The 14,692-nt window shown below is 40.7% G+C and overlaps 1 protein-coding gene across 1 annotated transcript in view; it reads left to right on the top strand.

Annotated features, from left to right (window-relative positions):
- The window catches only part of COL4A5 (collagen type IV alpha 5 chain), a 133,426-nt gene that overhangs the window by 33,173 nt on the left and 85,561 nt on the right, over window positions 1-14,692 (top strand). The window contains exon 2 of the mRNA XM_034435040.2: window positions 9,698-9,757. Within this exon, the coding sequence (XP_034290931.1) occupies window positions 9,698-9,757 (60 nt within the window). The remainder of the gene's footprint in view (window positions 1-9,697; window positions 9,758-14,692) is intronic.

Genomic DNA, 14,692 nt, shown 5'->3' with positions numbered 1-14,692 from the left:
CTTAAAGAGGAAATACCATCAGCCAGAAGGCTTCTTCCAGCAGTTCCAAAGGGCTCTCCTAAACAGCACACAAGGTCAATTTAGAACGTAACCACCATCGAAGACATTAAAATGGAGATGGGAGTGCAAGAATTCTGGCTTTCTTACCTATTGTTGAAGTGAGCAGGCTGGCTTGGTTTCACACATTATGCTGAGCTACAGTGTGGTTGGATTGGGTTTTGACTCAGCCCTAGGCATAAACCCAATTCCTTACAGATTGGAAACACAATTTAATGTTTTAGCATTTTGGTGTGTTCAACAATCCACACATATAGTCAAGCTCAGCAGGACATGTAAAACCAGCCTGTGCGGCTGCAATTGTGTCTGAACTAAGCTGTGATGATTTATTCCAGAAACCGTGGTTAAAACCTTGGCTTAGCATGGTAGCTCAAGCAATGTGTGAACCCGATCCAAATTTCAGAGTGTTCCTCCCTGTCTTTGTTTTATGCTGGCCTGGGAACCTCCTTCAGGATTCAAACTGACATAATCTTGGCCACAGGCCCTCAATTGCATTCTGAATCTCTGTCTGCCAGGCTTCCTTAATTAGCCAGTATGTGGAGGCTGATCGATAAATTGAGCTGCCAAAATGTAAAGCATCTTAAAGATCACAACCGCCGTATGTAGGAATGCAATGAATGGGGCACCTTGTTAAGTTCCTGGGCTTTGAGCAAGTCCTTTCATCATCTCCTTTTGAATTCATTGAAGGAAGCCCTCTTTCTATACAGCATGAGTGGATTTAGACTTAATGTCATTCCCGGTTGGAGCAAAATAGCTTCCTTTTGAAGTGAGTGGCAAGTGAGTTAATATGTGTACATAGAAAAAAAAAGAAGCCTTCAGGGCCTCCTTTGTAAGATGTCGGGCGAGGAATTACTTTTGACCTTCCTGATCGGAAGAAGGGCTCAAACCCCCTTTGATTGCTGAATGCCGAATGTAAAGCACTCTTCGCCCCGCAAAAAAATGTCCTTAATTGTTTCATTGAAAAGGATTTGGTGAATAAATTGGATAGGCTCATGGGATAAGGCCTTCTGTAAATATTTGAGGGGAAATTCTGTTTATAAAACTACAAAAGTTCAGGCCAGAGAATTTGACACTGTTAGACGATTTTTCTTTTTCCTTCTGCCGTATCCCCACTTGACCATCCCAAATGTTCCTGATAAAATCATTGTATAATCACGTTAGAGACTTACTAAATTAAATCAACTTTTTTCCTTTGGTGCCTGGTAGCTTTGCTAATCCCATCCCTGCCGTTCCGTAAGTGAAAGGTTATGATGGGAAGAAAGCACAGTCCAGTGGAGGAACAGTTGCAACATGATGGGCTTCGTGCCCGATTAACAGGGAGCATGTGATATTTCTCTCCTTCCCATTGCCTTCTCTTTCCTGTATAGGTTCTTTCTTTCTCTGTCCCTGATTAACCAGGATTTTCTGCCATCTTGCACAGGCCAAGGATTATTACAGGAGGCTCTTGATTACTCATGATGTTAAAAGTCCTAATAAATACTTGCATTTTCCAAAATTAACATTCCAATTCTACTTGCAGGCATCATTTACCTGTTATGAGCAATGGAGACTTTCCAATCACTGGTATCAGCTAAGGAGGACTCAACTTGATTGCACCTACTAGACCCAAAAGTTGCCACACAGATTAAAAGACTGTCTTGGAAATTTCCCTGTACTGGAAGTGCCATCAAAATATTTTTCCACCCGACTCTTCTGCACAGATGCAGATGCATTTTTAATACCCCATATCATGTCATGGGTTTGGAAGCTTAGAAGAGTTAGTAATTGAAAGAAAATCCCAGGGTTCTAGATTATGTCTCAATTTGCCTATATCACGTCACTATTTTGAGCACTTCACTGGTTATCATTTGACTTCCAGGTACAATTTAAGGCAGAAGTGTGCAAACTGGGCAACTTTAAGACCCATGGACTTCAACTCCCAGAGTTCTCCAGCCAGCCATGTTGATGTCCGCAAGTCTTCAAATTGCCAAGGTTGGATACCCCAGATTTAAGGTGTTGGTTGTCACCTTTGAAACTCTGTTGGTTCAAGATCTCCTCCTGATCTACTTGCCTATCCACTGATGCACTGATGATGTTATCTAGTTAGGATAATGAAACATTTGCAAGAAAACAATCTAGCTCAGAGAGCACCAAGGACCCCTCATTTCAACCCAGAGCTACAAATATTCTCCTTTCTCAATACATAGTTTATGGCTTGACATATTGTATGAATATTTGTGCCTTGTTCAGTGGACTATGAGTGAATCATAGATTAGTAGAGGTAAACCCCAATTCATGCCTTCCGCAGGTTTTCATAGAAGACTACATTGGGCAATATTTTTAAATTCTTCAACTGTTGATTTCATAGTCCTTGAATGTAAGATAAGATAGGGAAGAAGATGTATGACGTATAGAAATGTATCTGTTGTCCTCTGGATATGGCAGTTTTACATAGCTGGTTAAAATTAATGGCTTTTTAAAAAGCAAAACAATTCACATAATACAGATCTTTTCTTAAACAGAAGTGCTATCTTCTCCGAGTTTCCTTGGGAGAGGGAAGAACTTCTAATCTTGTATTTCCAATGGGCAAGAGGGATATTTTTCCCATAAAGAAGATTGTTGAACCCTTCCAAAATATGATACCTAAAGGAGGTGTAACATTTCTGGAGGAAGAAAGAAAAAGATTTTGTTAGCACAAAAATACCGTTAAGAATAAGGATGTAATTCAAGATAGCTCAATTGCTTGTTTAAGGGTTTAGTACATAGGACAACTGACTGCAGCATCTTGGGCCAGGGAGATGTTGGTCCAATTGAGGATTTGTCTAATTATATGTAAAATGTTTAAAGGAAAACAGCTGGGCCAGGCAAGCTGCCATGGCCTCGTACTTGCTTGTGCAGCTTAAGAGTTGTCCAAACATTGCTGCTTTCATTTCTAGATTATGATAAACCCCAAACTGTGTGTATGTACTAGGTCTCATTAAGCTACAGGTGCTCTGTAAACACCTCCATAGTGTAGTCATTTCCTTTGAAAATCAGAAGTTTTGCAAGAGCGAAAAATGTTCCATGTCTTTAATCCAGCTGTTCCCCATAACTGTGCAATGGTTATAGTGCAATATTGCAGGCTAACTCTGCCCACAGCCTGGAGTTTGATCTTTAACAGATTAACAGAGTTGGAAGGGACTTTACAGATCATCTAGTCCAACCCCCTGCTCAAGCAGGAGACCCTACACCATTTCTGACAAATGGCAGTCCAATCTTTTTTTGAAAGTTTCAAGTGATGAAGCTCCCACAACTTCTGAAGGCAAGCTGTTCCATTGGTTGATTGTTCTGTCAGAAAGTTCCTCCTCATTTCTAGGTTGAATCTCTCCTTGGTCAGTTTCCATCCATTATTCCTTGTCTGGCCTTCAGGTACTTTGGAAAAGAGCTTGACACCCTGCTTTCTGTGGCTTCCAAATATTGGAAGACTGCTATCATGTCTCCCCTGGTCCTTCTCTTCAATAGACTAGCCATGCCCAGTTCCTGCAACCGTTCATCATATGTTTTAGCCTCCAGTCCCCTAAACATCCTGGTTGCTCTTCTCTGCACTCTTTCTAAAAAGGTAAAGGTTCCCCTCGCACATATGTGCCAGTCATTCCTGACTCTAGGGGGCAGTGCTCATCTCCGTTTCAAAGCCAAGGAGCTAGCGCTGCCCAAAGACATCTCCGTGGTCATGTGGCCGGCATGACTAAAACACCAAAGGCGCACAGAATAAGGTTGACAAGGTTCAAGGTTGACTTAGACTTCCATCTTGACGAGGTTGGTAAAATGAGAACCCAGATTGGTGGTGGTGGGGGAGCAATATGCTGACTTTGTAAACCGCTTAGAGAGGACTGCAAAGCACTATGGTATGTAAGCCTAAATGCTATTGCTATAATGGATCAACTGTCCCGATGTGGTAGGACTGCAGTTCCAAGCCAGCACAGCAACTCTAGTCCATGCCATTGACAGCTGAAGTTTCAGTATATCTGAAAGAAGTCTAGAGTGAAGGAAGACCATTTGAACAAAAATGCTCTGAGAAACAATGGCTGAAGGTTGAAAGCTGACATGGAAGGAAAGAGATGTGATCTCATTGGAAAGATGGGGACAGAATTTTTGGCCCTGAATACAAGCCGCCAGTTTGCTGATTCTAAATTTGGCTAACCCCAACTACAACAGTCCTTTGTCTAGCTGAAGGAGTTGGGCTAACACACTCCCAGCCTTTGGAGAATTGGTGGCAGCCAGAATAGAGAGGTCTAAATGTGTGCCCCAAAATTCAAAAGCACTTTCTGGGAAGTTCGTTCAACCAGAGGATGGAAATCTAAGTTTTTTTGCAAGATTCCAGATCTGCACCTTGCTAGCATCTTTCCTGGCACCTTAGGAAATATGGTCAAGTACTTCTGTCACGTGGAACATTTCATAAGGTGCTTGTCCTACTTTGGAGTTGTGAGAGAAGCCGTCCATCTGTCTGTTCTCCAGGATTCCATTAGGTTAAAAGGAACAGGAAGAAGTCAAGAAAGGGTGTGGTTGCCTCAAGCCAGGTTTTGACTTTGATCTGCTACTGGAATCAACTCTGCTTGTTGCCAACATATTGCTTTTGACAAATTGCTCCTGAAAGAATACAGATGTTGGTGGAGAAAAAAGAAAAGGTAAAACACTGGTCTTGAGTTTTTCTAAGGAGAACTTTGAAGAAACATCTGAGTTTCATTTGGGACGTTGGCTTCAGTCCATGAAGATGGAGATGCCTGCTTAGAAATCATGGGAGCGTGGGAATATTTCTCATAAAGGAGAATATTTGTAATGTCAGGGTTGACATGACGGGTCCTTGGTGCTTTGTGAGCTGCTTGTTTTCTTGCAGATGTTTCATTACCCAACTAAGTAACATCATCAGTACTCATGCACTGATTGAGAATATTTCTCAGTCTAATCTAATATCTAATTTGGTAGATGTGTGGGATTATAGTTCTCATAATCCAGAGCAATTACAGGTAGTCCTTGACTTACTACCATTCATTTAGTGACTGCACTGAAAAAAGTGACGTATGACCATTTTTCAGCATCCCCATGGTCATGTGACCAAAATTCAAAGGCTTGGCAACTGGCAAGTGTTTGTGACGGTTGCAGTGTCCCGGGATCAATGCAACTCCTTTGCCAGTGGAAAAAGTTGGCTTAGATGTGGTATTTGTGATTAGAGGTATGGTTGCTTCAAAGAAAATAGATGCTATGTTCCTGGAGGATTTGGAGAAGTATCACTGGAGGTTTTTAAGAAGAGATTGGAAAGCCACTTGTCTGAAATGGTATAGGGCAGCAGGGGTGGGCAACTGTGGCCCTTTTACAACCTGTGGACTTCAACTCCCAGAATTCCTGATACAGCCAAGCTGGCTCAGGAATTCTGGGAGTTGAAGTCCACAGGTTGTAAAAGGGCCACAGTTGCCCACCCCTGGTATAGGGTGTCCTGCTTGAACAGGATTGGATTAAAAGATCTCCAAGGTTCCTTCCAGCTCTATTCTGATTGATTGATTGATTGATTGATTGATTGATTGATTGATTGATGGAGGTGGCCAAGCAGATATTCTTAATGTTTTTTTTTTCTTACTTACCTCTATTGCTCTGTATCTTCCTGGTTGTCCCAGGTTCTCCATCAGAATAGGTCTGCTGGGATGAGTTGCTTTCTGGGGTCTTCTCCTGAGAATGAAGGAGCGTGAGCAACTAGAGCCGTAATGGCGAACCTATGGCATGCGTGCCAAAGGTGGCACACAGAGCCCTCTCTGCTGGCACACGCGCCATCGCTCCAGGTCAGATCTCTAGTGTTTCGTTCGTGAGCTTCTGTTTCCCTACAAATGACAAACCAGAAGCTCACAAAAGAAAAAGATGTTACCTCTTGCCACGTTGCTGGTGTTGGGATGCTCCGCCTTCCACTGGCCAGCTGGTCTTCAGGTCTCTGCTGCGCACGCGTGCACATCTGCATGTGCATGTCCATGCATGGGCGTGTCCGTGTATCTCCATGCATGGGTATGTCAGTGTACGTACCTTTCAGTTTGGGCATGCGTGTGCACAGTTTGGGCACTCAGTGTCTAAAAGATTTGCCATCACTGAACTAGAGAGATTACAAAGGGCTGGAAAAATGGATTGTGTAGCAAAAGGCTGGATGTTTGTGCTACTCCTTAACCACCTCATCACTGAAGTGCAGGAATATCACACTGATTTTGAAAACCAAGTTCCCTCTTTTAGACTTGGGGCCGGGTGTTATTGAGGAATTGGGGGAAGGGAATTCAGTGCCAGTTTTCCAACTCACCTACATTGAGCTGATTGGTTTTAAAAGTTAATTTTTAACCCTTTCCTGGGAGGGGGGATGTTTTTTGGCAATCCACATGTGATGCCTGTAATTACTGGTTGCTTGAAAGTTGCAGTAATTTGTAGATGAGTTCCAAGAGCAGCTGGCAAATTTGCAGATGGGTTTGCAAATCAGTTGGCAAATTGAAAAAGGCTTCTCACATTTTTTTTTATGCAAGGACCTCTTTGGTTAGTACCTGCACTGATTTTACAATCCATGTCCTCTTTCTCCTTTCTTGTTTAACCTGGTTATCGCCCATTAACTTAAGCTTGTTCAGGCTCAAAGTCTTATCTAAGCCCAGTCTTTGTGGGCTGCATTTGGCAATTTGCTTGTAAAATAAACCAAATTCCAATGCAACTTGTGAATCTAGTGAATTTCTGGAGGACAGTGAATTAAGAAGTGTGTTATAATTATCTGCATTTTTGCTCAGAAATAATCCTGTGAAGTTCAAGATAGAATATTTCCAAGAACAGTACAAAGTACATCTGAATTTAAATATCATGAGGTTAATCAACTAAGATTTTTTTTTAAAAAAAAAAACATTATTTGGGTGAAATCTCAATCTGGACTCAGCCCCATTTTCGAGAAACATTTTACGTGACTTAACTGTATTTATATATTCTATGCATTTCTTTTGTTTTGTTGTTCATTTATGTATATTTTAAACACTGCATCTTTTCATTGGTTAATTGATGCTTAACTAAAACGGTTTCATTCTTTTATGGGCCTTTTTCATTACTTCTTAAGGTCTGGTTGGTTAAAATAGGCTTTTGAAGTTATTTTATTAAGCCTTGTTATTCTTTGAACAGTGTTAGGCTTCTCCTTCTGTGCTCAATATTTTATTTTATGTATTTTGAATCTTCAAAATATTTAGAAGACCAATATGGAACTGTAACAAGAAATATGAAATTAGGAATGGAATTAAACTACAAAATTTTATTTGTTGACCTATTCTGAATTAACTTTGAATGCAGATGTGATTTTTTTTCCAAAGAAGAAACTTTAAGGGGCAAACATCGACATGAGTAAACAAGAGAAGGGTGTGAATTCCTCTTCTCAATATTTCTGTGACTTCTCTGAATTGTCTTTTGGGGTTCTTGGTGATCTCTGAATTGTTTCTCTGTGAATTGTCTTCTTGGCAGTTGTCTGTCTATAAATTGTCTTCTTGGCAAACTTGGGGAGTGCTGAATTTGGGACATTTTTGGATTTAAGTAAACTACTTTGCAACTATGAGTAGAAAGCTCCATCTATTGGCTAGAGATCAGGTTGCAACCATATCTATTTCTTACTATTAATATAAATTTCTTGCAGCTTTGCTGCATATTGTCCTCGTTTTTATTGTCTTATTTGCACAGCACTTTAAGATGCTTCTAAGGCAAGTGATATAAAATGCGATACATAAACAATTTTTTCAAGAGGAAACAAATGTTGAGCAGTTCTGCCTGCTCCAATTATGTAGTTATTTAATTGCTCTAATCACAACTTGCATGGCTGGCTAACGTATCTGCAACTCAGAGACGACGGTGTAATATTTTGCTGCGTGCCACCCTTCCAAAGGCAATATTTATAGGAAGAAGAATTGGGCTACTGAAAACAGAAAACCTGGCCACAATTTTTTGCTCAATTATAAAGTCATATTACAACACAGACTTCCTAAAAAATGATTTTTGGATAATTATACTACGTGCAGGTCTTTGCAAAGGGAAATGTTTTAATTAATTTTAAGGGTGTGTCCAATTAATCTGTTCTTCAAAAGTTATTACACACAAGTATTTTACCTGATGAGGCAGTCCCAGATTCTTGAAGGTATAGATAGTCCTCGACTTACAACCACAGTTGCGACCAGAATTTCCATGGCTAAGCAAGGAGGCTAAGTGAGTCATATCCAATTTTACCCTTTTTGCCACAGTTGTTAAGTGAATCATGCAGTCATTAAGCAAACCTGGCTTCCCCATTGACTTCGCTGGTTAGAAGTTGGCTGGCAAGGCTGCAAATGATGACCCTGGGATGCTGTAACCATTGTAAATACATGCTGGTTGCCAAGCACCTGAATTTTGATCACATGACCATGGGAGTGTTGTCATGGTTATAAGCATGAGGACCAGTTGTAAGTCACTTCTTTTCAATGCTGTTCAAATAGTCACTAAATCAATGGTTGTAAGTCGAGGACTACCTCAGTAGGAGGAAAGGATATACTTACACAACCTTTCTTTCATAGACCTTTTGCTTCCAACTGTGCTAGATTGTGGTACCCAGAATTCCCTGTCCAGGAAACTTATCTTGCAAGAGTCTATTAGATCATCCGAAATGAAAGGCAACATACAGGTGTGTGTGTGTTACCTGCATGATTGATTGATTGAAGATCAGGATCAGCTCTTGCCCTGGGAAAATGCCATCTAAGCTGCAATCTGGCTGAAAGAACAACAGAAAGACAAGCATTCTGTTATAGTTATGTGTGATCAGTTTTTTATAGCAGGGATATCCAACTTTGGTAACTTTTAAGAACTGTGGCTTTCAACTCCCAGAATTCCCCAGTCAGCCATGCTTGAAGCTGAAGTCCATAAAATGCCAAGGTTGGATATCCCTGATGTATAGCATCCATCTCTCTTTGAGGTGCTTTAAATGTCTTGGGGAAGATGGGCTTTAAAAAGCCTCAGCTAGAAGAAGGAGATGGCTTCATGAGGGGGTTTATGGTTGGTGGTGCCAGGATTACGATTAGGGGTAGGAGTAACGAGTGAGGGCTCTGGGCGTCTTTGAACAACACAGCTGTCTTGTGATGTTGTAATAGTTGTACTAGACCACAGGGATGCTGAAGTCTTTGAGGATGAGGAGAGCAGAAAGGTGGATGATCAAAATAGGGAGTTTTTGAAGTGTTTAGAGACATGGAAGGAATCATATTGAGAATCTCAAGGACAGAAGACTTTGGTCTTGATAGGACAAAACCAGCAATTAGGTTTTTACTTAGAAGCAGGGAAACTGCCCTATTTTTGTATCTCTACAAAGCAGAAGTAACCAACTCTTTTTCTACAGACCCCCACATAGGTCGATAAGTGAATAATGTGTTTTCCCTCCTTTTATTAACGTAAACAGTTAAGTGAGCTTCATTGCTCAGTTATCATTGAAATTGACTTCCTGTTTTGCAGATTGTAATTAGAATTATCTGCTTGCTTGTTGTTTGGTACATCTACCATGTTTAGTTCCACAATGAAGCATTCCAGAGTTGTTAGGCTCCCCGCTAACTTTTGAGGAGTAATTCTTCATATCCAAAGACCACTTAATATCTCACGCTGAGCTTCTTTCTCTCCCTTCTAGGCATGCCATGGATGTTCCTCAAGCTCTAAGTGTGACTGTAGTGGACAAAAAGGAGAAAAGGTGAGTCTGGAAGGAAGTGTAAATTTGTGCTAGACATGGGGTCCCCAATCCTTAGTTCATGGACCACCACTGGGCCACGGCATGCCAGAACCAGGCCGTGGAAACAAGCGAAGCGATGCAGGCAGCATGCAAAACCATGTCCCCTTGGGTCCGTGGAAAAACCTCTCTCCATAGAACCGATCCCTGAGACCCAAAGGGTTGGGGCCACTGTGCTAGACAGTCAACCTGAAGAACTGCTTTACAGATGTTCCTCCAGGAATCTCCAAACTAGACAACTTTACCACTTGAGGACGTCAACTCCCAGAATTCCTCACCTTGTAGTTGAAATCCTCAAGTGGTAAAGTTACCAAGTTTGGAGACTCCTGTTCTTGGCAAAACACATCAACGTATTTTGCATAGATCAGTGACCAATGGTTCTCCCATTGCTTGGAGTATCTTATAGATTGCTAGAGAGTGGTCTTTTCTCCACATCTCATAAGATCTTGATGAATTCACCCTGAGATCTCTACAATCTCAAGCAAAAATCCTACATATCCTTTTACATTCTTGATCAATTTGCACACAAGACTGCTGACACCTCATGAGATTTCAGCTATTTTGATTTTTGTTTAGTTAATTTTTATTTCATCCTAGTGGTCTTTGAATTCATCATGATACGTTCCATGCCTGTTCTTGTATATCACATTGTGAATTGTATTTTTTTATTATGTATAGCTCTAGTATCAAGTTGGTACAAATAAATGTTATGGGCACATGTGATCTGATTCACCCACCATGCTAATTCCTAATGAGGTTTAATTTTGGCTTAATATTAAGGAGAAGCCAACTACAATGGTTTGAAGACCATGACTGATGGCCTAGCTTTATATACAAAGTGGTTATGGCTTATTCTGCAAATCATAATTACACAGAGCATGACATAACATGGTGTGTGAACCACATCACTGAACTGGAGAAATCAGCCTTTAAAGTGAATATTCACTAAAAGTCCTCCAACAATTAGCTGTTTGGATCTGAAATTCCAAGCTGACTTGAAGAGTTTGAGTTTCTTCTATAATTTGAGGTGCTGCTACAGTTTTAGCATCAGCCTAATTTGGACACTCTGTTTTTGAAGCATGCTTTCAGGCCAAGCTGTTTAGGAGGGGCACCTTTTTCTCGCCAGGTGCTCCACGGAATGAAGTCATAACTTGGCAAAGATGCTTGTTGAAGGTTCATGCAGATGTACCTGTGCCAAGCCCTTTCTTTGGCAAGAAAGAAAGGTTAAATGAGGTTGCATTGCCAACAGCCCCAAGTTTTCTGATAAAAAGAAGGGGCGTTATAAGATTAACCGTTATGACACAATTTGGGACTGAGAAATTTGGAGAAAGCAAATAAGGTTACGCATTATCGGCAGGAATGTCAGAAGTTACTAAAACTGTTCTATTTGCATATTAGAATAAGCCATATTTTATCCAAATGTGCAGATGAGTTCTGATCTAATTGACATCCTCCATCTGATATTATCTGATATTACTTGTTTTTAAAATTGATTGGGAGGGCATATTCATTTCTGACTTAATTGTCAAAAGTCAATTCAGTGCAGAGTCCACACTTTAAATCTCCAAATGAAGGCTTCAAACAGCCCCTACCCTTTAATTCTACCTATGGCTTTGTAGAAGCTGCTTTATACATAACATTGAGGCAGCTGCTGTGCTTAATGCCACAATGTTGGGTGCATGTATCACATTTATGCTTAAAGCAATACGTGAACATTTTACTGCTCCCATCATCCCTGATCATCAAGGTTGGACAAATGGGTTTCAAAACCCCTTTCAGAATGGTTAATTGCAAGCTGTAGATGATTACAGGTAGTCTTTTGACTTATAATTGAGCCCAACATTTCTGTTGTTAAGCGAGACATTTTTAAGTAAGTTTTGCCCTATTTTACAACCCTTCTTGCCACAGTTGTTAAGTGTATCACTGCAGTTGATAAGCTAGTAACACAGTTGTTAAGTGAACCTGACACCCCCATTGGCTCTGCTTGTCAAAAGGTCGCAAAAGGTGATCACATGACTTTGGGAGACAGCAATGGCCATAAGTATGAGTCTATTGCCAAGCATCTGAATTTTGATCACGTGATCATGGGGATGCCACAAAGGTCATACTGTAAGTGTGAAAAATGTCATAAGTCACTTTTTTCAGTGCCATTGTAACTTTGAATGGTCACTAAATGAACTGTTGTAAGTTGAAGGGTACCTGTATTCTAAAAATGCCATTCATCATGAAACTAACATATTAGGGGAAAGATTTTTCTGGAATTGTCTACCTCGTTGTAATTTTTTCACATGTATGTACAGATTTGGTAAGAGTAGACCTCTGTCAATCCCTAAAGGGTGCTCTATTTCTTTGGGCTTGGCATTTGTATCCTGTCAATCTTCTACCTTGTTGAACCAGATTCCTCCTAAGGGGAGATCCTTGTAGCTGCTCTCCAGGAAGGAGTGTTGCACTCTGTTTTACGTGGGGCATTGCTCATCCTTCGTGTTCCTTGTTGAGGCACAGATTGCTCTCTTTTGCGCCAGGTACTCAGCATCCCAGTTCTTCAAGAAGTCATCAGAAGTGCACACTGGTTTTGCTTGCTGGAGATCTCACATTTGTGTGCCCTACTGGTGTCTTTCAGTTCTTTAATTCCAAAGCAAACAAATGACCTTCAGAGAGAATTATCTGCCTGACAAGCCTGAAGCTTAGCTGCCCTACTTGATTTGTGTGAATATAATTATTCAAGAACTTACCAAGAATTTGATCATTTTCCTAGCATATCCATCTCTCTCATAATGGCTGATACAGTAGTTCTTGACTTATGGCCACAATTGGGACCAGAATTTCCATTGCTAAGCAAGGTTAAGTGAATCATGCCCAATTTTACAATTTTGTTTAACCATCATTGTTAACTGAACCACAGCAGTTGAACCAAAGGTTCTTGGGCCAAATTGTTTAATTCGGTTTTATTCTGCTTTTAAATTTTGTATTTATGTGTTTTACTTTATGGCTGTTCACCGCCCTGAGTCCTTCGGGAGTAGGGCGGTATATAAATCTAATAAAACAAACAAATAAACAGACAAACATAGGTGCTTTTTCAGGAGGCAAGTGGACTTTCTTGTTTTTCCTTTTGAAGACGTTTTGCTTCTCATCCAAGAAGCTTCTTCAGCTAAAGGACTTGGAGGTTTTTCTGTGTCCTCAGGGTCCCCTGAGTAGTGCTCATGGTTCCTATAGTCTGCAATTTTTCTCTGGAAATCCATTCCTATTCCTACACCATTCAAAGGAGGACACAGATAAACCTCCAAGTGCTTCAACCACCCTCCAAAAGGATGCAGATCGCTAGATGTCTGCAAGGAATATAAATCTTCCCATTCACCACCAGGTTGTCAGAGCTGAAGAAGCTTCTTGAATGAGAAGCGAAATGTCTTCAAAACAAAAACCAAGAAAGTCCAGTTGCCTCCTGAAAAAGCACCTTTGGGACAACCATGACTTGGATGACTGAGAATCTCTACAAAATCACAGCGGTTGTTAAGCAAAACATGCGATCATTAAGCGAATCCAGCTTTCCCCATTGTCTTTGCTTGCTGGAAACTGGCTGGGAAGGTCCCGAATGGTGATCACATGACCCAGGATGCTGCAGTGTTCATAAATACATGCTAATTGCCAAGCACCCAAATTCTGATCACATGACCATGGGATGCTGTGATGGTTGTAAGGACAGAGACCGGATATAAGTAACTTTTGTCAGTGCTGTTGTAAGTTCAGATGGTCACTAAACAAAATGGTTGTAAGTTGAAGGCTGCCTGGGTTTGTATCCTTATAGTACGCCAATTATTCTGTTGTATGCCTTTTTCAAAACATCGTCTTCCAATGCTCTGCCTTCTTCATTTTGACCCAAATTCTGATCCCTTTAACCTAATTAGTTTTTTCCCCCAAGGGAAAAAAAAATGTTCTCTGTTTTTAAAATTGATGCTTGATGTGCCATAAGTATCCCATTATAGCCCATGATTCAGATTCTCTGGAAAGAGGCCAGAGTTATAATTTCCCCCTGAGAATTATCTGTGCTGTTCAAACTTGCAACGGTTTCCAAATCGAGGGAATTTATGTGTTTGGAGTCCTTGTCCTTAAAAAAAAAAAAAAAAAAGTCTCATCCAAGCTTTCAGGTTTAAGTTTGGACTTGTTTGAACCTTCTGTGAAAGTAGCAGGGCAAATGTTGGGGTCTTCTTTTTAAAGCGTCGGTCGCTTAGAAGCAGAATATTGAGAATTATACCCACTGCCTTTTTAATCTTTTATCTTTATAAGTCTAAAAGCAGTGAGTTGGGAGATTTGAGGGATTTACCTGAATTTGGAAGGTGAATTCTTATTAAGATTCCAGGCACTTTCTCCAATGTCTTCCCATGTGCGAGATGTTGCATTTTAATTCACATGGATCTTGGACTGCCTATAGCCGTTTAGGTGTCCTCAGTAGCTCTCTATTTCATGCAAGGATTAGGTAGTCCTATGAACAAATTTTGAGTGAGAAGCTATTCAGTGGCAGTCTCAGAATGTAGGTCTTTAAGCCAAGTAGGATCTTAAAGAAAACTCCCAGACGGATGTCCAAGAGATGTAGTTTTAAGTTTACACTCAGCCAAAGAAGTTCACCATATGACTTTAAGCCAGTTATTATCTCTTACCCCAACATATCTCACAAGCATGGGACAATGGAGGAAGGAATGCCATGTCTGTTGCTTTGAGCTCCTATTAAGTAACAAACAATAACCCCAATAAAGATTAACCTACAATGCCAAACTTGATGTCCATCAAGTCCAATGTCCCCTAATACCAACCAGGTGTCCACCTGTGACTTGAAGACACAGTCTCCTTCCCCATTTGTATTTGGATGAAAAGTCCCAGAATTCCCCAACCAATGTGGCATAACCT

This window comes from Pantherophis guttatus, chromosome 12, assembly GCF_059756535.1.
Source record: "Pantherophis guttatus breed Tessera chromosome 12, ASM5975653v1, whole genome shotgun sequence".
NCBI lineage: Eukaryota > Metazoa > Chordata > Lepidosauria > Squamata > Colubridae > Pantherophis > Pantherophis guttatus.
This window is presented reverse-complemented; position numbering and strand designations above follow the sequence as displayed.